Here is a 26,130-nt window from a genome sequence, read left to right as displayed (position 1 = left end):
GGACAGAGGGTCTGAGGACAGAGGGTCTGAGGACAGAGGGTCTGAGGACAGAGGGTCTAAGGACAGAGGGTCTAGGGACAGAGGGTCTGAGGACAGAGGGTCTAAGGACAGAGGGTCTAGGGACAGAGGGTCTGAGGACAGAGGGTCTAAGGACAGAGGGTCTAGGGACAGAGGGTCTGAGGACAGAGGGTCTAAGGACAGAGGGTCTGAGGACAGAGGGTCTGAGGACAGAGGGTCTGAGGACAGAGGGTCTAAGGATAGAGGGTCTGAGGACAGAGGGTCTGAGGACAGAGGGTCTGAGGACAGAGGGTCTAAGGACAGAGGGTCTGAGGACAGAGGGTCTGAGGACAGAGGGTCTGAGGACAGAGGGTCTAAGGACAGAGGGTCTGAGGACAGAGGGTACTGTAGGCTATATTTATTTTATGTTCAGCACGTTGGCTCCACCAAACATCGTTTATAAATGTGCTATAAATAAAACTTGATTTGATTGGATTGAAATAAAAGAACCCAATGAAAGGAGTTGTTAAATAAGTGAAGCCACGTTGTAACAACAATAACTCATCTCTCTCTCGAGTTTTCTTTTTGAGCTTTGCCAAAAGCCACTGTGAAAATGTCCTTCTTGGGTTGCCGTACGGAGACCATCGGGCAGTGACACTCATGAGGTTGAGACCGTGCTGACGGCGGTCTCTGTACCTCACACTTGCTGAAGGTGAGGCAGGGGTAGATGTCCTCTCGGTAAACTATCTCCAGGAAGCAGCAGCTGCGCTCCAGCGTCGGCTCCTCCCTCCACGCCTTGAAGTCGCTGAACAGCTGACTGTCCACCTGCACAACAACAACAACAACAACACAGGTTATCATCAGAAACAGGCTTATCACGGGGCATTTGACTTGGTGTCGTGGCGCGCACATAAAGGTAAACAACAATGTAAAACGCAGAGAGAGAACTATTCTAAGAAAACTATAATAACATAAAGAAATATTCAAAATAATAACAAATAGTCAAATATAGCAGCGTTTACAAAGAAGCAGAATTGAATAAAATATGGGATAAAATTTGCCATTAATAAAAAAGAAAACAGATGTTGTGTGCATTAATATAAACCGTATTTAATTTAGTCTTAATTTACATTATTTCATATTCTGTTCTTGATCATGTTCTATTGACAGGTATAGAGACTGTTTGCACTACTTTTGTTTTGTATTTTATTATAGATGTTGCGTTGTGGGAGGAGCTTAAGTCAGGAGAATGTCATATGGTGCGTTTCCACGGCAGCGGGTAGCTCGCTTTAAGCGTGCCGAGCCGTGCGGGGCCCGTTTTTGGTTGCGCTTCCACTTGGCCTAGTTTTGGCTCGGGGCGACTTTTTCACCTTTTTTCTGGCCCGACTAAATCGTGGTTCTCGGGCCAGGAACAACCGGGCTGAGTCGGGCTGAGCATGCTAAACTAGAGAGAATCGCTGGCCAGGGAGCTACAACTACAACAAGATGAACATATTTGACCGTGATTTAATTGTAACACACGTTTCAAAATGATGCCGAAGTAACAACACACTGATACCGGTTAGTAACAACCATGAATTAATGCTTTGACGAGTCTGCAGACAGACGGCAGAGAAACACCTTTTAAAATGCGTGTTTTCTGAATGGAGATCAGCTAAGCTAACGTTATATATGCTCCGACCGTCCACGCTCACAACAACGGCCTACAGACATAAATAAAGCAGCGACTGTATTCTCCATGACACAGGCAGTCTGTGGTTTGTACTTGTTTCACTTCTGTCTAGTTTCTGAACAGATATGAGGAGCTGTGAGCTCTGAGTGCTAACGGCTAACGGCTGTGTTGTTGTTCTGGGGCTCCGCCTACACTGCGTTACTATAGTAACTGCTCCAGCTACTAAACTGTAATGGAAGCGCAGCATTAAAGTGAGCCTGACCCAACGAGGCCTAACCAAGCCGAGCGAGGCCTGCAGTGGAGACGCGCCAATAGAGGGCCGCAGTGACGCGTCCTAAAACCCGGAAGTAAGTTAGCATTTTTACCACGTCCGGTTCCTTCGATATAAAGCAACTCCTCCGTAGGGTTTAGGAAACTATCTGAACTAAGGTCTGAGGTTGAGACGCATTGAAGAGACGGATCACGTTTTGTTCTACGACATTAAACCATCAGCAGCGACCCCGCTGGGGATTTCTGAAGAGTGGACGTGTCTGAAAACGATGGTTGTTACCAAGTGGCTGAACGGGACTACAGAAGTCGTGGAGGCCATTGTACGTCATTACGCCGAACACGTGAACACTCCTCTAAGTTAGTTTCTGTTCTGCTTGAAAGCAAGTCCCTGCCTCCTTCAAAGTGTTCAAACTAACGCTTCAACTCGTACAGTTTATAATCTGTGTTTGAATCTGGATCTGAAGTCGGCGTGACGTTGAAGCAGCGACCCGGCTGTAGCTCCTTTATAGCATCACGTTAGCATTTAGCTTCTGGCGACTAGATTTATGATTAGAAAATGATAAAAGTAGGGTCGACATGTGGAGATTATCCGCTGAACAAAACGTGATCCGTCTCTTCAATGCGTCTCAACCTCAGACCTGATCTCCAGCTATTTTCCAAAACCCTTTGGAGAGATTGCGTTTTGTCGAAGGAACCGGAAGGACTTTACTTCCGGGTTTAGGACGCGTCACCGCGGCGCTCAAATAGCCATGTCTCGACTGTAGCTTGTGTTCATATGACGATAATTTGAATCTTTGAATCCTAACGTAATCATGACATCATTAGAGAACATAAACTCTCTCTGGTGTTAGCTAAGCTCCGCCCACCTCTCTGCACTCGCGTACGATTGGCTGCGTGGCCGAGGGGTCGGGCTGCGTCCCCATGATGGCGGAGGAGGTGCTCTTGTTCCTGCTGTGGCCCTTCCTGAAGGGGGTCTTGGATCCCCCCCCCACAGAGGGCAGCTCCCCCAGGGGGGAGGTGGGGGAGGAGAGCACCAGAGTCTTCAGCGCCTGCACCTCCGCCTGCAGGACGTCGATCTGAGGAGGAAGGGATGCACGTGAAATTAAATTAAATAGGCAACAATCTAACGAGTAATAATACTGACTCAATTTTAACCAACTTTTCGTTTACATTTAAGCTTCTCGTTTGAACTTGTGCACCAACTTATATTTAAAATACTTGAAGGTGTGTGGAAGTGTGCTCACCTTCCCCAGAGCTTCCTTCAGTTGCTTCTCAGCGTTCGCCTGCTTGACGTTTGCCTCTCGCACCATCTTGTGGGCTTCCTGTTGAACACAAACAATTTCATTTATCTTGATATTTTCTTTGCTCACAATAAACATAATAGTGACAGAAAGAGAAGCTTCAATCGTGTTGACAGGGGACAGAAAACACACACAGCGAGAGGGACGAGAGTCCCAGCTCCTCCAATGAGGGAAAGTCCAAAGAACGACGAAGAGGAGGAGGAGGAAGGAGAGAGTGATGAAGAACAGGAGAGAAAAGAATAATCATCTTTAAAAGGTCAGTTGGAGGAAAATCTCATCCTCTATGGCAGTGCTTCTCAGAGTGTGGTCCGTGAGCGCCCCCTGGTGGTCCGTGAGTATATTGGTAACATTTCCCATTTGAAATAAATAAATACATTTAAGTTTTCCGCACTCTCGCGGGAATATCTCCGCAATGGAGCGAGCTTAACTTTCACTTCCGATGGCATGATATAGCCCAGCACCTTCGTCACACATGTTGCCACTTGTTTGTACCATTTTCAGGCGATTTGTAATCTGTTCTAGAAAAACCATGTGTTTTTGGATATTTGTGGAGTTAGGTGGTCCTTGGTATGAGAAGCTTTGAGAAACACTGATCTATGGGCTCGCTATTTTCTTTAAATGAAATAGATTTGCTGATTTTTAACATAATTAAAGTCACGCTTAGAGAAATGACCTGTAAAACTCCAAGGTAATATCTTTTAAACTATTTAATTTCTAGTCATTTCTAGTCAGGTTAGATCTAGAACAAAACATCTTCCCAACGCCTCGTTTCTCATCTCTGCTGCCAAGGAGTAGTTTCTGTCTGCATCAGGAGGAAGGGAACAGGAAACAGGAAGCAGAGGAGACGAAGAGGAGGAGGAGGAAGGGGAGGAGATGAGGAGACAGACCTGGAAGAGGCTGGCGGTGAGCTCCTCCAGCTCCTGGCCCAGCTGATCTCTGACTTTAGACAACCTCTCACACTTCTCATCCTTCAACAGCAGATCCTTCCCCCCACGCGCACACACACACACACACACACACACACACACACACACACACACACACACACACACACACACACAGACATACACACAGAGACATACACACACACACGCACACACACGCACACACACACACACACACACACACACACACACACACACACACGCATAGACATACGCACACACACACACACACACACGCACGCACACACACACACACATGCATAGACATACACACACAGAGACATACACACACACACACACACACAGACACACACACACACACAGACACACACACACACAGAAAACAACAGAACAGAAAACAAACAATGCAAAATGAAAACACATGGGAGTGAAATCATAACATGGCAACAACAAACAAAGATTATGGCTCGACTAAAAGTTGTTTTTTTACTTTTTTAGTTTTTATTCAGGTTCCAAAATAAAGCTTTGAATGTCTGTGAACAGTTTTAACATATTTTATGATTTATTGGATCAAGTGTAACTTTATATAAAATCCACTTCATTAAAGTAATGTAACTTCTCAGTGCGTTCCACTTACCGGCTGAAAACAATCCATATGGATTTAAGCTGAATATTATAATATAATAGTTATATTTATTTTAGCCTTCTCTTTCCGACACAACGCAAAAAATAGACATGCAAATGAAAACGTTGACATTTAAATTTGGATTTACAATTTAAATGTCAACGTTGAGAAAAAGGCTTCACACTCTTTGGTACAGCGCTGCTAAAAGAAATACAAACACATGCGTTTAATGAAAGAATAGGAATAACGAATGTGACGTGATGTTTATTTAAGTAGAGAAAATGTGTAGCAGTATTATGATCTGAAAACACACAAACACACACTCTCCAACTGCACACACACATTCAATATCACATTCAAATTCTATCAGTTCATGACCAGAGGCCGTGTGTGTGTGTGTGTGTGTGTGTGTGTGTGTGTGTGTGTGTGTGTGTGTGTGTGTGTGTGTGGTGTGTGTGTGTGTGTGTGTGTGTGTGTCTGTGAGTGTGTCTGTCTGTCTGTCTGTGTGTGTGTATGTGTATGTTCGTGTGTGTATGTGTATGTTCGTGTTTGTGTATTCGTGGTTTGTGTGTGTGTTTGTGTGTGAGTGTGTGTGCGCGTGTATGTGTGTGTGTGCGCGTGTATGTGTGTGTGTGTGTGTATGTTTATGTTCGTGTGTGTGTGTGTGTGTATGTTTATGTTCGTGTGTGTGTGTGTGTGTGTGTGTGTGTGTGTGTGTGTGTGTGTGTGTGTGTGTGTGTGTGTGTGTGTGTGTGTGTGTGTGTGTGTGTCCTACCCTCTGGGCCTTCACCAGCTCCTCCTTCAGCCTCTCGTATCCTTTCTCTCGGACCTCCATCACCGACGGGCTCCTCAGCCTCGACAGACTCTCGCTCAGAGCGCTGCACTCCTCTCCGTCCTCTGCAGACAGGAAGTGGCCTTCCAGAGACTCCGCCTCCTGGCACGGTGCACTGTGGGTAACCATGCCAACAACAACAACGGTCAGTTAGGGTTAAGAGCTTATGTGGAAGGAAAGTCTTTGGACATATTGTCTACAAACGTATTTGGAAAAGATGTATTTTGTTTGCAGGTTCAGATCAATATTGTGTAGTTATTTCCATTGCGGACAGCGCCCCTGGTGGCGAGGCTGCAGATTGCAATCAACTAAATATCCTTTTACTCACCCCATAGCTCTACGATCTTTAAGACATGCCTTTATTTTGAAGTTCTTAACTGTAAAAAATAAATATGTTACCTTAAGCTACGGAATGTTGAGTTTGATTTTATTTAAGAGTAGATTTTTGTATAAATGTCTGGTAATAAAATTATCAAATCTTATCTAAGTTGCTTTTTGTGAGTTCATCTAAATGTAATTAATTGAGTTTATATGTTATCGTCTCATATCCATGGCAGGATGCTGAAATTAATGAAATTCAAACGGTATGGTGGCAGAATACTTTAATACCTGAAATGAAGCCCAAGGAATCAATATAAAATTATTTTGCGATGAAGCTGAGGATTTACTTTCCTGCAATCGTTTTACTTAAGTCCTACAACACAGTCCCGAAGCCAAAGGTGATAAAAGTTATATGAAGTTAAATATAGATAAGAAACAAATCCTCACACCTGACAAGCTGCTACTAAACCATATTCACATATCTGCATTTCTTAAACTAATGACATTTAATCTAAGTCTATCTCCATATATACCCTGGTAAAAGTCTCATTGAGATCAAAGTCTCTTTTTCAGAGCGACCTGGCCAAGAGGGCAGCATGAACAAAGGAACGATACGGGCAGACGAATACAGCGGTCGTAAAACACGAGTGACCGTCTCAGAGCACCGAGTGTTTCCTCACCTTCCATTGTGGCTGTGGGGCGTGGAGTAGACGGGCTGCGTGGGGAGCTGGTCGGCCCGCAGGGAGGTGGGGCGGCCAGCAGGGGGCGCTCCCAGGGAGTGTGTGCGGTACAGAATGGTGGGGGGGGCACTGTGACGGCTGGGGGGGCGCTGCTCTGCTTGGTTCTGAGGACGGCACACAGGGAAACAACAAGACGATGAGAGAGAGACAAAAAAGTCCAAACTGAAAACAATATATATTTGATTGATTTTATTAATGTTAAGCGTCGAGGAACAGCTGTTCACATTAAGGACACATGCTGGATCTTCAGTAGAAAACCCGATGCGTGACAATACGTCTGTAAACATCCTGAGAATCAGCAGGAAGCCGCACCCTGCGTCATGTGACGAGGTCATTTACCTGGAGGTCAGGTGTGGTGGGGGAGGCGAGGTTCACCTCGTGGAAACCCTCCAGAGTCTCAGCTTTGCCCGGACCGCTGCAGGCCATAGCAGCTGCTGTCAGACATCATACACTCTGCGCACACACACACACACACACACACACACACACACACACACACACACACACACACACACACACACACACACACACACACACACACACACACACACACACACACACACACACACACACACACACACACACACACACACACACACACACACACACACACACACACAAAGATTTGAGTGAGGCAGCGAACTGTTTCGTTTTGTGTGTTGGTGTGTGTGTGTGTGTGTGTGTGTGTGTGTGTGTGTGTGTGTGTGTGTGTGTGTGTGGTACCATAGTGCAGCAGCAGTGGTGGATTGAAGGATGGGTGGAGGCTCTCAGTCAGTCACACTAACAGCAGGGTTCAGGTGAAGCAGTGACTCAGCAAAAAGAAACACCGACAGGTAACGTCTGTCCTCAACCTGAGAGAGAGAGAGAGAGAGAGAGAGAGAGAGAGAGAGAGAGAGAGAGAGAGAGAGGGAGAGGGAGAGGGAGAGAGAGAGAAGATATTTTTACAAACATTAGGACAAAAACTAAATCATTTGTTCATATTTAGTTGTTAACAATGTTGTTAAATGAAATAGAGCTTTATCAATACTCCACACAATCAGAAGGTGAACTTTTCTAAATAAAAGACTCTAAATATTGACTTTTATGAACTAGTATTTACACGAGCACACATTATCCTTCAGGACAAATTGCAAACCAATAAAGTGAAAAACAGGCACTGGCGAAGCTGAGAAAATGCAAACGTCGTCGTAACTTCAAAGCGATTCGGAGTAGCTGATTGGTTGAAACGACCCGACGTCTTCCTCTTCCTCCAATAGAGGGCTTTACTGTAAGGCAGACTGGACTTCACTCTCTGGGTCAGACTCCAGCAGGAAGAGAGACGGAGAGGGGGCGACGGAGCATTCCTCCACAACGCGTCGAGAATATTCTTCATTCCAGACATTCTTCACTCTCGGTATTAAAGTCACATTCTTAACATAATCTCCTTTGTCTCTCCGTCCTACCTTCTGTTTCGGGTGCTTTTAAAGAACACCGGTCCCACCAGCTCATCCTGGTGTGTGTGTGTGTGTGTGTGTTCAGTGGGTGTGTCCTCCACTGCACACACACACACACACACACTGAAATGAGGAAACTTGCTCGAGGAGACATATTAAGCTGACGTCACTTGTCCCCGGAGGTCATTCAAAGATCCAGCTGAAGAACTCGTCTTGGTATCATTGTGTCAGAGTCACGCCCTCCACCCTGACCTGTCTGCAAACAATCCTAAGACTTCAAATGAGTAATACATCGCAAGTTACATTTAGTCGTGTTGTTGTTTCGGTCCGAGTTTCATTCTTTGGAAAATGCAGGTGACGGCACTGGACTGCTGGTGCATTCAAGGACAATCTGACATCTGAGACTTTGTGAGTTTAGCTTTGTGATGTACGAAGTCAAGGATTTAAAAATGGTTTGGTTTCAATCTGCCTTTTTTTATTATCTAGCCAATTTATTAAACGGGGACAAAAAACAAAACAAAAATACTAAATGAATATCCAACGCATCGAGCAATACACCTGAAGAAAACTCAAATAAAAAGATATGCCCAACCATATGGATACTCGATTATTCGTAGTAATAGGTAAGTAATTAAAAGATATTATATTTTAGAAAATAATCTGCAGGTTAACTGATGAGGAGAATGATCTTAAATCGCAGCCCTTAGATTAAAAACACAACAAGACATACTTGGTGAGGTACATAAATATTGTCAAGTCAATGCATTTCTGCACGATGACTCGCACTGATGTATTCAAACAGGTTGATGTGAATTCTGTGTCCAGGATGTGTGCAGCACACGATGACGGACAGGTGAAAGCATCACCCCTGTCCGTCAGACTCAGGTGAAACCCCGCCCACCTAAACGACCAATCTCCCCCATCTCCCCTTCTCGTCTCCATGGATACGAGTCCTGAAGAGCCCGTGGTAACCGGACACTGAGGGATGCTGGGTAAAGATCCTGTTACTCCAGTACGGCTTTAAAACGCCGCCTCACGTTTACAATGAAATGACAACAGTATTTGATCGTACATTTGTCAAATTAAGGCATTTACTTGTAAGTCTGTGTTGTCAACATTGATGCATAGTCAGCTGCTACACGGCAGCTCTTTAGTTATCATATTAGCATGCTTGTTTTAAATTGAGCGAACAGTATATGGGAAATGAATAGGGGAAAAAGGGGTTTTCAATCTGGGGGCTGCTCTGGCACAACTACCAACACACATGCATCGTGTTGGAAGCTCGGCCTGTATGGGGGGTTATTAAAAGTGAAATCGTTGATAGTTGAGCTGCAACATTAAGTTAATTAATACATGAGTCTATTGAAATGAAAATGATGCTTTGCTTAATCCATCCCTCTTCTCCCGCTTATCCGTGGTCGGGCCTCGGGGTAGCAGTTCCAGCAGAGAGCCCCAGACGTTGCCCTCACCAACCAGCTCTGACTGGGGGGTCCCAAGGCGCTCCCAGGCCAGCGAAGAGATATAATCCCTCCACCTGGTCCTAGGTCTACCCCTCGGTCTCCTCCCAGCTTAATCTAAGCGAAAATTAATAATTATTCTGGTTTGTAAGGGTTTGATGCAGGACTTGGATTTGTTACAGTCGTTTTTTTAATTGTAGTTGCTTCTTTAAAAGGTGGGGTGGGTACGTTTGAGAAACCGGCTCGAGATACACTTGTTGTTATATTCCATGGAATGCTCTTAACGTCCCGATAGCAATGAATATCTGAAGTGCTTTGACAAAAAATCCATAAAGAATATCATCTGTGGAAGCCGTGGCGCTGTGAAAAGCACGACCAATCATCTGAGCCGGCTAAAGTAACTGGATGGCCTACCTGCCTGTCAGCCTTCCATCGGGGCACACACTTATCTCGTGCCCTCATTGGTCATGTGCGCGTTCGTGTGTGTTGGGGGAGGGGCTCTGTGAGGAAGGGGCAGATTTGTTCCGGCTGCGTATTTTCAAATTCTAGCCACTCGAGCTGGTTCCTCCAAAATGACCTACCCCACCGTAGTGAAGAAAAACATCTGAGCACTTCATATTTTAGACTGCACTGTAACTTTTATCCATGTATTTTTCCTTAATGTTTATTTTATTAGCTTTTCTTTTTTAATGCTTAATGTCTTTCATTTTTTTTTTTTGTAAAGCACTTTGAATTACCCTGCGTCGAAAAGTGCTATATAAATAAACTTGCCTTGCCTTGCCTTCCTGCATGTGAACATCAGAAGGATTTTTATGGTTTTACGATCAAGGATTCAAAGATAATTTATTGTCATTGTGCAACACAGAGTTGAACAACGCTGCACTCAGAAAACCTGACAAAACAAAGACCGTTGTAGTAGTTTTAAAAAAAGCAAAAGAATAAATGTTAAGCAAGGAATTTCTGAACCCACCATTTTGTGATATGACAGTATTTTAAATGACCTAGCTCTATGAGTATATGTTCCACGAGTGTTAAAGATACTGGTATTATTTATTTATTTTCTGTTGAAACCTGACACAAACATTTGCATAATTGCTGCAGCGTCTGCAACAAACAGTAACTCAGGTTAAACTGACAACAGCCTCTCTGTTCACCGACTCCGTTCACATTCCACTTCCATTTCTAGCAGGAAAATGCTGGTTACTACGACACAATGATCCTGGTGTACATGACATGACATTAGCTATTAAACAAAACTATAGCAGTGGCTCAGTCAGTCGGGGCTTGGACCGGGAGCCGTAGGGTCGCCGGTTCAAGTCCCGGAACAGACCTAAATATGGAGTGTGGACTGCTACCTGGAGAGGTCCCAGTTCACCTCCTGCCCTGCCGTGGTGCCCTTGAGCAAGGCACCCCCCTTCCCCCCTCACTCCCCGGGCGCTGTACACTAGCAGCCCACTGCTCCTAGTACTAGCCTCCTGGTGCTAGGACGGGTTAAAAGCAGAGGACACTGTGTGCTCTGCATGTGAGACCATTAAAGAGGGGTTCATCCCTCCCATTCTATTCTATATAACTACGCACCAAAACTTAGGAAATTCTCTCCCCAAGGCTATAAGAAAAGCAAGTTCTGTTAACATTTTAAAACCTCAATTGAACAATTTGCATTTGTATTAAGCATTGCATTTTCCTAATTGTCACACTTGCTATATTTCACATGCTTTTTATGTTCTACTGCATTTATTTAACATATTTTATGAGGTTTTTCTGCAAACTTGTTCGAGCTCTTTACCGCATCTTTTGTTTTTAATTTATTTGATTGCTTTGTTTTACAGCAAAGTATTTTTATTTGTATATATTTGTCTATTTCGGTTTTTCACTTGACTTGATACACCCTGTACAAATAATGTTGTATTACTAATATAATAGTGTTATCTGTGTGCCAACAAGCTGAAATGTAACCTTGAATTGTATTGCGGATGCAAATTCACGTTTATCAAACAGTCTACGTTCAAAGCACCTGTTTCAGGGTGCAGTGACAGCTAGCATTAGGTTAGCTCACAATGGTTAGCTTGTGTGAACCGTTAGCAGTTGAGCTAACATGCTAACACCAACTGAACAGGGGGGCTAACGTTTAAAAACTCACGGCTGTTATCTGACTCTGCACACATTAAAGATGCATGAAGACAACATCGTAGCTGTGTGTCAGCTTGTGTTTCAGTGCTAATAACAAGCTAATGCTAACGGAGCATTAGGTAACTGATGTTAACAGGCGTATTCAAAGGCGAGATTTAAGCATTGATATTAAGTGTAAAGTGCATGTTGGAAAGAGAGGAATAAACAAACTTAAAATAGATAAAAACGGCTAAAAAACATCGCATTTCTTCAATTTCAATATGTTGAAATATAACCGTTATTTGCTGTGGATTAATGATGAATGGATGTATAATTATAATATTTCTTTAAGATGAGAGAAAAAACGGCTACAACGGTTACATTTTTAAGATTTGAAAAATAGCCGTTATTTGCAGTTGGATTAATGATGAATGGATGTTCGATACTCCGTTCATTCATACGAGAGCCGCTCATTGGCGCATGAAGAGCAAAAGTATCCGTATGTGGGCCCACGGAGCATGCGCAGTTGAGTTTCAAATGAATAGTGAGACTTTAAATGTCAATGTAGAGAATTAAATAAAGCTAAAAAATATGATATGACAATAAAACGGTGTATTAATTTAAAAATGCATTAATTATTACAAGTTTATTTAGCTTCAAAATAATTATTTTTCCAGACGTCTCTCTCCCCGATGTAAATCATCATGGGGAAACGTATTTGTGGGCCAATATTACGTCACTTGAGTTGTCGTACCACTGTTTGGCCACTACGGGCATTCCAAATATGGGCTTCAACAGCAGGCTGACTTCCGGGGGATTCCATTATCGGTCACTGCACAAACCTACACCACGGCTAGCTAAATCATCTGATATTACTCGATCACAGGGCTGTATCATTCATGCTTTTAAAATAAAAAAACATGAATTATGATAAAGCACTTATAATCAGAGTGTGTGTTACCTTGGTTGTGAGAAAAGGGGATGAATAGTGCGACAAACGACTCAGTGTCCGATAGTAGGCGCATATGGTGCATTTAAATGTAGCTAAGCTAGCTAGCAGGCTACGTAAGTTGCCCTAACTTAGCTTATAATCATAATAACAACGTGTACGTTAATAACACGTTAGCTGCGGACTTACCGGACCTCTGTGTGTGTGGACAGCTGCCGGTTCTGGGGGTCTTTCTCCCGGTTAACGTGCAGAAACAAACAAACGGACAGAAACACCGGAGGAGCTGTTAGTGACGCAGACCGGAGACGGGAGGGGCGTTCAGGGACAACTGGGAAACCAGAGTAGCGGCATCACCTGATTGTTATGCTTGTCGGTTGCGTGTCAACATACTGCAAAACCCAGTGTGAAAAATATAATAAATACAAATTAAAACCTAATAGTGCAGAGACACAAGTAAAACCTAATAGATGCAAAATAATAATGTATACTTCACGATTGCTTGTACAAATTAATGGATAAACCCAGTGTGAACAAATACAATAAATGAAAATATATACAAATGTGTTCACTCACTCAGTATAACAATAAGTGATTAATTATAATAGATATTAAAAAGGCCAAATTTCAATATTAAAAAAGTCTGTATTATTCACAAAAGCCTGTGCACGGTGAAGGACTGAGCTAGCAGGGTGCAGCCAGCAGGTGGCGCTCAAAACAAACAAATCACAAGTCTGCAGTCATCTATTTCCTTCGTCTTAATGTTGTTCTCCTTAAATAGCTGCACTTTGTCATGCACGTTAGCTAAATGTATACACATGTATTTTATTGGATACTGACTGTGCACTATATCTCCCTATCTTAAGATAACGTCACATTTTATCAAATAGTGTTTGCTTTTTATTTAACTTGAGATAATTTGTCAACCCTTGAAAGAATCAGTTTTCTTGACTTAGGAATAAGTGTATTAAGAATTCTGATCCTTTACTAAAGTAGAAAATAAAAGGATAATGCCCGACTAAAAGTATTTTTTTAAATAAAAGTACCAATACGAGAGTGTTCAATTGTTACTTAAGTACATTACAAAAATAATTAGCATCAAAAACACTTATAATGCAAAATGGCCTGTTTCAAGGTTACTTAACCCATTAGACATCAGAATACATGTTGTATTAATAATATGAATATTTAAAGCAACTTATAAATGTACTGAAGTAAAAAAAAGACTTCCACTTAAATGTAGTAGAGTAAAAGTAAAAATGACCTTGCTTAAACTTCCCACTATCCCTGAACACATCATAGTGAAACTCTGAGGTGTTTATGAGTTGGATAACTTTCCAGTGTGTCAGTCACCACCACACCTGAATGAAAACACACACACACGCACACACACGCACACACACACACACGCCATCCTGGCGGCGGTGGGCGGGGCTTCGTGGTGCTTTAAAGTGCTGCGTAATGTGCCAAAGTGGAGTCATTACGCACGGAGCTCTCCAACCGCGAACTGGACGATTTATTTTACAGGAAAGTTTGAAGCAGCTCTGAAGGAAAAACTACTTCTCTGTGTGTTGGGTTTATGATGACCGAGCTGTGGAGTTGTTGGGTAAGTCATTATGTAAAAATACTTCTAATTTTACTCGCACGTGTAAACCGGCTTATGGGGATTATATTTACTTAAATAACTCATGGAAAGTCACCATTCTTACATGATATTCCTGCAGATTCTTCAAATAACGCTGTACTGAAATGTTATGTTAAAATGTTAAATCATTCTTAAAACCATTATTATACAAAGGCATTTTCCTAACTTTATTTATTTGAATTTTATTTGTGAAATAAGTTATTGTACTTTTTGTTTATGCTTGCTTTATTTTGAATAGTCTTATATACATAGATTATTATGTTATAATTAGTATATGTGTGTTATATATATCCTTATGAACACTGCAAATACAATCAATATCAACATATGTCTATATATATTGGACATATGTCTAAAAAAACAAATAGAATTGGGTCAAAATAATTATATATTACATTTGACCCAACCAAAACAATAAGATGATATTATTATCTGATATTATTTTTGGTAAATAAATACATAATAATAAAAGTTCCTCATTGCTAATTTTAAATATTAACATTATTTTACTATGTTATTTAAACACGACAACATAAAAACTGGATGGAAAAATCCCTTTAATTTAATGTAACATATAATTCAATACATTTGGGGGTAAAATAATGGCCCCAGCAGACATACATAGAAATAATAATAATAATAAGAACAAATTAATAAAAAGTACCATGAGCATGCATTTTAAATATTTTTTTAATTGTTTAACTAAACACACATCCCGAGGAGCGAACACCCACACCTTCCCGTCCTTTGACCACGAGAAGCAGTTCTTGTTTATCCAGTCAAATGTTTCCCCTCAAACCTCAACAAGGAAGCTTTTTATATTCTACTTCTTCTGAGGTTTTATTTTATCAGAGGAATGTGTTGGCTAAAAAAGCTCCGTAGGTTTCGGCTTGAGCAGCCAGTCCGTCAGCTTCCTGTTCCAGGAGAACTGGTCCGTCAGGTGGAGATCACCTGGCGCTAAAGCTTACTCACGCTCAGGTATTTGAGCGTGAATATTTCCGTTTGATGCTGCTTTATATTCTACTCTACTTCTCAGATCTGGTGACCCTCTAACGGGACCTGACCCCTCTGTGTGGAACCACTGCACTCAAATATATATTAAAACTCACTTCACCTCAAGCAGCTGCCGAGGACATTACTTATTATTATTCTTTTTGTTATGCTTGTCTTTTCCTTTTAATGTTGTCCAGTGGTGACTTTTTAGTTTTATTTAAAGAGGCCCTATTCTGCTTTTATGCTTGTGTGTCCGTTTTAGTGCATGTAAATGGTCTGCAAAGGCTAACATCCCAAAGTTCCAGAACATAGTGACATCACTATGGAACACTTGCACTTCTATTGGCTGGCGCTCCAACACATTGTACGTGATAGGGTAAGGGGCGGGACATCTCTAAGCCGGTTGACCAATCACAACAGAGCTGGCCAGCTAACCAATCAGAGAAGACTGGGCTCTGGTTTCAGACAGAGGGTGAAAAGAGGTGCTGCAGCACTACATACTGATATACACCTGAACATCAGCAGGAGAGGACTCTTTAAAGTAGAGACACTACATACTGATATACACCTGAACATCAGCAGGAGAGGACTCTTTAAAGTAGAGACACTACATACTGATATACACCTGAACATCAGCAGGAGAGGACTCTTTAAAGTAGAGACACTACATACTGATATACACCTGAACATCAGCAGGAGAGGACTCTTTAAAGTAGAGACACTACATACTGATATACACCTGAACATCAGCAGGAGAGGACTCTTTAAAGTAGAGACACTACATACTGATATACACCTGAACATCAGCAGGAGAGGACTCTTTAAAGTAGAGACACTACATACTGATATACACCTGAACATCAGCAGGAGAGGACTCTTTAAAGTAGAGACACTACATACTGATATACACCTGAACATCAGCAGGAGAGGACTCTTTAAAGTAGAGACACTACATACTGATATACACCTGAACATCAGCAGGAGAGGACTCTTTAAAGTAGAGACACTACATACTGATATACACCTGAACATCAGCAGGAGAGGACTCTTTAAAGTAGAGACACTACACACTGATATACACCTGAACATCAGCAGGAGAGGACTCTTTAAAGTAGAGACACTACATACTGATATACACCTGAACATCAGCAGGAGAGGACTCTTTAAAGTAGAGACACTACATACTGATGTACACCTGAACATCAGCAGGAGAGGACTCTTTAAAGTAGAGACACCACATACTGATATACACCTGAACATCAGCAGGAGAGGACTCTTTAAAGTAGAGACACCACATACTGATATACACCTGAACATCAGCAGGAGAGGACTCTTTAAAGTAGAGACACTACATACTGATATACACCTGAACATCAGCAGGAGAGGACTCTTTAAAGTAGAGACACTACATACTGATATACACCTGAACATCAGCAGGAGAGGACTCTTTAAAGTAGAGACACTACATACTGATATACACCTGAACATCAGCAGGAGAGGACTCTTTAAAGTAGAGACACTACATACTGATATACACCTGAACATCAGCAGGAGAGGACTCTTTAAAGTAGAGACACTACGTACTGATATACACCTGAACATCAGCAGGAGAGGACTCTTTAAAGTAGAAACACTACATACTGATATACACCTGAACATCAGCAGGAGAGGACTCTTTAAAGTAGAGACACTACATACTGATATACACCTGAACATCAGCAGGAGAGGACTCTTTAAAGTAGAGACACTACATACTGATATACACCTGAACATCAACAGGAGAGGACTCTTTAAAGTAGAGACACTACATACTGATATACACCTGAACATCAGCAGGAGAGGACTCTTTAAAGTAGAGACACTACATACTGATATACACCTGAACATCAGCAGGAGAGGACTCTTTAAAGTAGAGACACTACATGCTGATATACACCTGAACATCAGCAGGAGAGGACTCTTTAAAGTAGAGACACTACACACTGATATACACCTGAACATCAGCAGGAGAGGACTCTTTAAAGTAGAGACACTACATGCTGATATACACCTGAACATCAGCAGGAGAGGACTCTTTAAAGTAGAGACACTACATACTGATATACACCTGAACATCAGCAGGAGAGAACTCTTTAAAGTAGAGACACTACATACTGATATACACCTGAACATCAGCAGGAGAGGACTCTTTAAAGTAGAGACACTACATACTGATATACACCTGAACATCAGCAGGAGAGGACTCTTTAAAGTAGAGACACTACAAAGGATTTAAATTCTTCTTCTTCTGCGGTCAGTTTTTTGACGTCTCTTCTCTCTCTCTGTCTCCAGACTCTCGTTGAAAAGAGGATTTGATTAATCTCCAGAGCGAGTCCAGATGTGCAACCTCTGACCCCCGAATCATGGACCTCCGCCTGCAGGCCAACCCTCAGCTCCACTACGGAGTCAACGGAGACGCCGGGCGAAACTCCAGGACACGCGTACGTATTTATAAAGATAGAAAATACTTCACAAGATTTTAGATATGTTTGTACTTCTGCGTCATCTTACCAGATACATATATGTTTTACTCACACGTTAAAGGGACGTATTGTATTCGTCAGATTCTTCGACAGGTTAAACCCTTAATGTTTACTTCAGACAGAATGGCGCAACACAGATTCCTGACCCGAAAAACAGCTCACCATACCAAGACGCACGGACGAAAAAACAATAATTAAAAATAAGAATAAAATACAATTTAAATAATATAACATTTAAATTAAATATAATAAAATTCATACAAATAAAAGGACAAAAATAAATTAAATATTATTAAAAAATAAAATGGTTGTAATCATCTTAACAATGAAGCATTAATAGCCACGTGCATATTCCAGGGCTCCGAATCCAATCCATTATGCTTTCTTTAAAACCTTTATATCAAAGAAACCACAACAAGTGAATATACTTTTTATTCGATGTGCAAAGAAGTCATAAAAACCAGACACAGTTCAGACCTCCAGGGCAATAAGTGTACAAATATTCCCCTTCAAAATGTTATGGTTCCTTTCTTTAGATAATTCGACACCATTTAGCCAAGTCTCACGAACCGGATCGGGCAGGTATTTCACAACATAGCCTCCTATACATATGTCCCCAAACTCTTCCAATAAGTTGTCGATATCTACCAATTGCAACAGACACAGCTGACTCGTTGGTTACCACAGGGGACACAGGTGTGTGTACGTACACCTGGACGCTCTGTACGCTGAAGGATAGTCGTCTCGTTCTATTGTCTCCTTACACTCAGCGTATCAGATGAACAGCTGATTATCCAAGCTGTACCTCTCCGTGTTTACACAAAGCACCCAGTCTTCACCGTCGCTGTGAAATTACACCTGCTCAACAACTTAAGCCCTCGACATGCCGTGGGGATGTCATTATCACCGACAACACAAATGGAACCGGTCGAGCTGCAGTTTTTCACCTCCGGTCGCCACAAAAGACGGCGCTGACTGAAACCTGCAGATCTGTGTGTATCTCACGTTGGTTTCAGTTGGGTGTTGCTGAGGGTGCTTTCGTCTCCGTCGGTGTAAAGTAAAAACAAGACTCTGATGTCAGTGTGCATGTCAGCCGCACGCTGAAGGACATGACCTTGAAATAGCCCCGAACGAGCAGCTTCCTCAGGTTGTGGCCGCTGTGTAATTACAGGTTAACACGAGATCCATAACACCTCTTTGTCCGACTGTGTGTCGTCCATTTGTGTGGGAACGGTTACTCGAGCAGAGTCACACGTATTGTATCATTTCCTTTTTATATTTGTATTTATTTTTACTTGATCTTATATTGGACTTCTTGCGTTTCTATAAATATTTGTCTTTTATTGGACATTTTTCTTAAACTCATTCTTTTTTTTTATTATTTATTTAACTCTAATGTGGAGCGACTATTACGAAACCCACTTTCCCACGGGATAAATAAAGTATTCTGATTAAAATGTTATATCCTTAGAAACCGCATTTCCATTTCTCTCTTCATCGTTGAACCCCGTTTTTTGTAAACCCTCCACTCTGACTTCCTCCGGCAGGAGTCAATGTGTACAGACTGAACACAGGTCTGTTTGTTCCCACATCCCAACCCGCCGAACTTCTTTCCGACCCTAAATGTAGCTCAAACCTCCCTCTCTTCTCCCCATCTCAGCGGCTACCTGTCCAGCTCCTCACAGTAACCCACTGAGGACTCACACAATGAGCTATCCAGTGACAACCTGGTGACTTTGGGTTTCACTGCCCTCCTTTAAAGTCTCTTTCAGTCCGGATCAAGATCAAGTCAACCTATTTAAGCTCTACCACATGGCTGTAGGCCAGTGCTTCTCAAAGTGTGGTCTGTGAGCGCCCCCTAGTGGTCCGTGAGTATATGGGTAACATTTCACATTTGAAATTAATTAATCAATTTAAGTTTTCCGTACTCTCGCGGGAATATCTCCGCAATGGAGCAAGGTTAAGTTTCACTTTCGATTGCATGAAATAGCCCTGCGCAACACCTTCGTCACACATGTTGCCACTTGTTTGTACCATTTTCAGGCGATTTGTAATCTGTTCTAGAAAAACGATGTGTTTTTTGATATTTGTGGAGTTAGGTGGTCCGCGAGTGTTTATTTATTGGTTAAGTCCTTGGTATGAGAAGGTTTGAGAAACACTGCTGTAGGCGATAGTTAATCCTCTGTAACATTGAGCAGTGGGCCTGCAGATAAGTAGAAGGACTGAAGTTAAAGCAGTACCACAACGACAAAGAAAAAACAGTATCCCAAATACATAAAAAAAACAAAGCGCCAACACAAGTCTTTCAAGTCAAGCCGGTTAAAGTGGTCATTTGTTGTCAAGATACCGTGTTAGAAAACAAATCCACACCTAAATAATACTTGTATCGACCGTACGCCCAATTCAATTGCAGTAAGGACTTCATCTGACCCAGATCCGACCATATTGAAGGAAACAATTATAAGTCAAAGTGAGAGAACTTGGTCCAGCAATATTGAAAAGTACAACATTGCCCGTATAGATTCCGCCTAAAGCGGTTTAAATCACTGTTGCTTTTGAAATAGCCCTAACTAGCCAAATGTGTAACACGAGTGCATCTTTGAAGGAACTACAAACAACCTCGGAACCAAATACTGGCAGGAACACTCGACATATCGCTTCTGAAAACCCGCCTCTTCTCCTTAGCGTTTTGACACCTTGTAGATTGTTGCTTTTCAATTGTCTATTGTTTTCACTTGTGCTTGTTTTATGGTGTGTGAGCTGGGCTGTCTGGAGGCTTTAAAGCGCTGTATTGTATGTCAACTCCGATCCCGTTGCCTCGACAGGACAACGATAAGGACAATACCCTGAAGTTTCTGAGCCAGGAGGAGCAGGAGTGCATCCAGTTCTTTGAGAAAACCATCGAGTCGTTGGATGAAAGTCTGGAGGAGAGCGACCGGATGAAGCCCCCAGCGAACGGCATCCACCAGACCTCGAGCCCTGGCGTTTCCTCGCGGCATCCTGTCGCCAAAGACCAGGACATTATTTACCTGGTCCGCCCAGAACCGGACCTACTGCAGAACAAAGAGCCGATCTACAATCCCACAAGTCCAGGTAGGGTACCGTTGTTCTCGTTTCTGGGTCTTCGCCAGAATTCTGTAAATACGTAGATGTGGGAATCCAAACGTTTGACCTGTAGTCATTTGAATGTTCCAAGAACTGGGGAATTCACAGCATGGTATGGTAGGTCTTCAATTGTATCGTAACTGTCCCCGAGTTGGTAAAACAACCAAAGAAAAGTCCGTTTTTAAGGCAGCATCTGAAATGGCTGAATCTGGTTTGGCAAGTATAACTAGGCTGTGGTGTTAACCAACGTTTGATGGTATCGGCTACGATTTGTATACATTGCTATAATCCACAAGTAAACAAAGTAGAGGTTTCAAACTGGAAACAAGTGGCTTTAAACGATCAATGAGGGAATTGTGAAGATACGTCGAATTGTTCTATCGTATCAGCCAGAATGTTTAATGCTATCTAGAGACAAAACAATAGAAACGTGTATTCCGGAAATCACGTGACTTTGATGTTTTGAATCATCTGAACTTATTCCACAAAGGGGCATCCATATAATTCAGCTGAAACGTACCACTTCAACAGAGCAATAGCACTTTAGTTCAATTGAGAAACTTCTATTGAATATGGCAAGTGTCCATACGACCTTTCTAATGCGACACTTCAAAATGCACGTAGATGTACAACGATGAAAACGTCCCTAATGTCCTCAACAGTACAGTCCCTTAAAGCTTTAACTTTGTTCACCATTTGTTCCTCACAGACTTTATGAACATGATGCAGACCCCTGGAAGCCACTTCGAGATGAAGCGAGATGCGACGGACAGCTTACCCTCCGAATACAACCCTCCTTTACCAAGTGGCAGCTATGGAGCTACCTACCACCCTCCGGGCTGCATCCCCACCCCAGTTCTTATCGCCCAGCAGATAGCAGATAGCCAGGCAGGAACTTCCTCTAACTTGCATCCCTCCTCGTTCCTCCGCCACCTGAGCACCGAGTCGGACAAGCAATCGAGTCCGAGTAGCGATCTTCCTAAACATGGCCCTCCAACTTATGCTAAACCGAACCGTTTTCCGGCCAACATCAGTGTGATCCACGGCCATAAGGACACTCCGAACCAGTCGCTGGGAAATGTCCTCATCCACGAGAGAAAGGCGCAGATATTAGCAAACCTTACAGGTACGGCTCACCCTTTGCTGCAAGACGACTCTCCCCCGACCGCGGAGACTCGAAAGACTCCCACTCGCAGTATTTCCTTCAAGGACCCCTCACCAGACCAATCAAGGATGGAGGCCCTGTCTAAACTGGGTCTAAACAGGAATCGAGCGATGTCTGGAGGTGCGTCGCTCATCCCGGTCCCCGACGCCTCATTAGGTCCTCTCGCAGGTGCAGAAACCAAGTCAGTGGAGGTCAGCGCTCCCCCAACACCAAGAGAACCCGCCACCAAATTGCCGGGAGTTACGACACCGAGTCAGATCGTCAAGAAACCAGAGATTGAGCGGTCCGAATCCCTCAAGAGGTTTGACGAAAGAAGCCGCCAATCGAGCCCTTCACCTCCAGCCATGACACAAAGTAGCTACCTTCCTCCTCCTCCTCCTCCTCTACTAGAAACCAGGACATCTCCATCTTTCCTCCCTCCGCCTGAAGTCACTTCGCTCGAACCGAACAACTATGGGGGGAAATCCATCACGGTGAACCCTTCTCATTCCTTCAGAAGAGAGTCGTTGCCTTCACCAAGTAGCCTTGATCCCAAAGTCCTGGCCCCTGCGCTGGCTAACCCCACCGAGTTCAACCACTACGGAGGAAAGACCAAAGCCATGACAACTTCTCCCGTAGCCAGGAGCGACCTTCCAGATATCCTCAGCTCCCACATCGACAAGAGTCAAAGCTTACCCGCCAAACAAGAACCGCTACCCACTGCGCTGAACAGCTACGGAGGGAAAAGCCGAACTTTCACCCCTTCCTACAGGTTGAATCGCCCGACGGACAGTCCTTCCAAGAGTTTCAAAGCTCCAGCCCCCGGTTCGGCACCAAGACCTGCTCGTCACTCCTATCACGGCGGCGTTTCGACACCGTTACCAGCACCTCGAGCTTTATCTCCTGATCACAGGCGAAGATCCACCTTCCGTCCCCAAGGCATCACCGTGCAGTTTTCTGGGCGAGGAGCGACGGACGAATCGCGCAGAGAAGCCTTGAGGAAACTTGGGCTGTGGAAGGAGTCTTGATGAACTTTCTGTACCTGTCGAGCCTGGATTTCTGCGTGAGGAATGCTCGAAGTTTCCCCCCGTGTTTGTCTGAGCTTGAGGCGTGGGAGGAGAGAGGTCTTTTTCGAGGTCTTACGATAGAACCTGCACAGCCAGTTCTCACTTCCTGGCCATAAAACAAACTGACAATCAAGTGTGTCACGTTCGACAAAGATAAACTACTTTATATTATATCTGATCCAAGACATTTTATACCTCTGCAGAAAGATATTTTGGAGCAGATTGTTGCTGTAAAGAGAAGCGTCCTCTTCCTGCAGGAATCCAAGAACTTTTGGTTTGCCACAAACGAGGATGATTGTGAATATCTGGGTCTATTTTCTTATGTGCATCAAACGGTACTAAACAGGAGGAAGTAGTGTATTTATCGGTGGCGGACTTCTGGTGTATTTGGGATTGAGTCGAGATAAACTAGAATAGGACCATGTGTTGCAAATGAGGCCCACTTTCTAAACTCAAGACTTTATTGGGATTTTTTTATGTTGTTTTAAAGCCAAAAGTAAGACTGGGTAATTCATTAGGAAATGGCCAAATTACTTCTGACACAAACCTTCTAGGGCTCCCAAAAAGAAGCCAAATATGTTCATTTGCAGTAATTTTGAAACCTTATCCTGTAGCAGGGACTCGGAATCTAGTTTTTATCAATCAATCAATCGATGTTTATTTATATAGCCCAATATCACAAATGTTACTTTTGTCTCAGTGGACTTCACAGTTTGTACAGAATATCAGTATGACAATACGACACCCTCTGTCCTTAGACCCTCTGTCCTTAGACCCTCTGTCCTTAGACCCTCTGTCCTCAGACCCTCTGTCCTCAGACCCTCTGTCCTTAGACCCTCTGTCCTCAGACCCTCTGTCCTTAGGCCCTCTGTCCTCAGACCCTCTGTCCTTAGACCCTCTGTCCTTAGACCCTCTGTCCTCAGACCCTCTGTCCTTAGACCCTCTGTCCTCAGACCCTCTGTCCTCAGACCCTCTGTCCTTAGACCCTCACATCGTACAAGGAAACACTTCTGGAGAAACCCCTCAGTTTAAAGGGAACTTGAGAGAAACCTCAGGGAGAGCAACAGAGGAGGGATCCCTCTCCCAGGACGGACAGACGTGCAATAGATGCCGTGTGTAAATTGAAAAGATAATACATTTACAACATAGGTAGTCCAAATGTTTGGAAATGCATGTGTCTGTAATGAGAAGATGAATCCACGAGGATGTCAACAGTCCTGTGGGAGCCTTCAGGGAAGTAGTATGGTGAGAGTCAGGCAGGACCGCAGAGACAGGATCAGCCACGACTCGTAGTCCACGACTCAGATCCACGACTCAGATCAGCACTCAGGATCCCAGCGTATATCATTAGTTAAATAAATGTGCTTTTAACTTTTAGAGTTCCACATGCTATCTTCCACGCTGCACACATTGGGCATGTCAGTCGTCCCGAATAGCACACGTCTGGGGTAATGTGTGGCAATATATAAAGTCGGTACACATGGATTGAAAAGAGATATTTTGCGTCGTAGGTGAATCCGGCTAACGGTTAAGACACTTTTAACCGTTATTTAAGTAAATGTAATTATGCACAAGAGTAATTTAGTTATTTAAAGAAGGCAATGAAAGGTTAAATTAGAGTATTTGTGTTGCAAATTGTGCTTTAAATCTTAAAAATATATAACTTTAAGTGATATTTTGTTTCAGTGTCACGTTCCTGTGAAATCTTCAGAGTGCAGAAACGAGGGCATTTATGTTGTGTTGAAAGGTTTCTCTTCAGCCGACGGTGGGTGTTTTTCTGTCCGCACTTTGGGGTAAAAACAAAGTTGAAGGCACTTTCTCTTCGGTGCGATTGTATTACTTCTGAAACGAACAAACGATGTTGCAAAAAGCAAGACGGTTTTCTCCAATTCCAGAAACAAGAAAGTCCCAATTGTTCTGGAAACCAACTGGAACAACAATGCTGCAGACGGGGATAAGAGATTTCCAGAGAGATATTTTTACTCCACTCCCACACCAGACCACAGACTGTGGAATGGGTTTTGTGGCAAAGACTTTCTTACCGAGGGGAACGCTTAAGATCTGCTCGTTAGGGATGGGCGGCGCACATGGGATCGTAAGAAAACAGAAGCACTAAAAACCGCAGAGTCTAGAAATACACCCTGGATTACTTTAGTGTTTTCTACTCGTCTTGAGCTGTTGTCCATATCTTTTGGCAAGTGTGTTATTTAACTGTTGTGTGTGTGTGTGTGTGTGTGTGTGTGTGTGTGACGGATACTGTGTGTGTGTGTGTGTGTGTGACGGATAGTGTGTGTGTGTGTGTGTGTGTGTGTGTGTGTGTGTGTGTGTGTGTGTGTGTGTGTGTGGTGTGTGTGTGTGTGTGTGAGTGTGAGTGTGTGATGGCAATCTGTCCCCGCTGTGTGTGTCTGTCCACCGGCTGTCTCACTTTTATATCAAATCTGTCAAAAAAGAAAGTGTGTGTGTGTGTGTGTGTGTGTGTGAACCAGACTCCGGCCTCTGTAGCTCACCTACAGCAATATTGAAGTATGTTTTGTTTTTCACGTGAATATTTTTCTGTGAATTTGTTTACGGACTCCGGTTCTCTGTAGTTCAGCTACAGTATATTTGAAGTATCTAATGGTGCATACATATAGTATATATATGAGTACAATGTGTATAAAACAGCCGACTTTATAAGGAATTATTTGGACTTTAAATGGGATTATAAAAAGTGTGGTAAATGGGAAGATCAGCCTTTTTGACTTTTCAAATGTTCTTATTGTAACCTGTGTGTACTCTTCTTAATATATCTAACGTTGGATTGACGTCACTCATTAAACAGAAGTATAGTAACGTGTTGTATTCGTCTTTAATTGACTCTGGAATCAAAGGAACGGCCTGCTGTTGTTTAATGATTGATAACGTAGGTAAATGTTTTACCTGAGGGGAAACTAACGGGATGTTTTAAAGGTGACGAGGTGAGACATTTAAAGATTTTACAAGACCAGCTTACTTAGCGCGAGTTAGTGTTTGTACTCACAACAACATGTAGGAACTGTTTTAAAAT

At 42.9% G+C, this 26,130-nt stretch overlaps 2 protein-coding genes and 1 long non-coding RNA gene across 7 annotated transcripts in view; 2 read left to right on the top strand and 1 right to left on the bottom strand.

Annotated features, from left to right (window-relative positions):
- Positions 1-12,928, bottom strand: part of rab3ip (RAB3A interacting protein (rabin3)) — a 17,722-nt gene extending 4,794 nt beyond the window's left edge. For 2 of the 4 annotated variants that reach the window (XM_034076990.1, XM_034076992.1), the window contains exons 1-9: positions 12,801-12,928; positions 7,387-7,514; positions 7,003-7,116; positions 6,604-6,767; positions 5,546-5,717; positions 4,128-4,223; positions 3,184-3,261; positions 2,806-3,015; positions 694-822 (exon numbers count right to left, since the gene is read on the bottom strand). In XM_034076990.1, coding sequence (XP_033932881.1) covers positions 694-822; positions 2,806-3,015; positions 3,184-3,261; positions 4,128-4,223; positions 5,546-5,717; positions 6,604-6,767; positions 7,003-7,089 — 936 coding nt within the window. In that variant the 5' untranslated portion in view covers positions 7,090-7,116; positions 7,387-7,514; positions 12,801-12,928. The remainder of the gene's footprint in view (positions 1-693; positions 823-2,805; positions 3,016-3,183; positions 3,262-4,127; positions 4,224-5,545; positions 5,718-6,603; positions 6,768-7,002; positions 7,117-7,386; positions 7,515-12,800) is intronic. The other 2 variants (XM_034076991.1, XM_034076993.1) reach the window with 2 other exon arrangements.
- LOC117440759 (uncharacterized) lies at positions 7,722-11,333 on the top strand. 2 transcript variants are annotated; one of them, XR_004551306.2, is made up of 3 exons: positions 7,722-8,056; positions 8,922-9,088; positions 9,534-11,333. It is a non-coding gene; the product is annotated as an uncharacterized lncRNA (long non-coding RNA). The 2 variants fall into 2 exon arrangements; XR_011642758.1 differs by having other exon boundaries at positions 9,531-11,333.
- Positions 12,929-14,123: 1,195 nt separating the features above from the next.
- LOC117440760 (proline and serine-rich protein 2) lies at positions 14,124-23,866 on the top strand. Its single transcript, XM_034076994.2, has 4 exons — positions 14,124-14,214; positions 17,578-17,726; positions 20,594-20,861; positions 21,583-23,866. The coding sequence occupies exons 2-4, from the start codon at positions 17,649-17,651 to the stop codon at positions 23,043-23,045; spliced, it is 1,809 nt and encodes a 602-aa protein (XP_033932885.1). The 5' UTR covers positions 14,124-14,214; positions 17,578-17,648; the 3' UTR covers positions 23,046-23,866.
- Positions 23,867-26,130: the final 2,264 nt, after the last annotated feature.

The sequence above is a fragment of the Pseudochaenichthys georgianus genome, unplaced genomic scaffold (assembly GCF_902827115.2).
Source record: "Pseudochaenichthys georgianus unplaced genomic scaffold, fPseGeo1.2 scaffold_1176_arrow_ctg1, whole genome shotgun sequence".
NCBI classification, from domain to species: Eukaryota; Metazoa; Chordata; class Actinopteri; order Perciformes; family Channichthyidae; genus Pseudochaenichthys; species Pseudochaenichthys georgianus.
The sequence above is the reverse complement of the archived record's forward strand: the minus strand, read 5'-3'. Positions and strand labels throughout refer to the sequence as shown.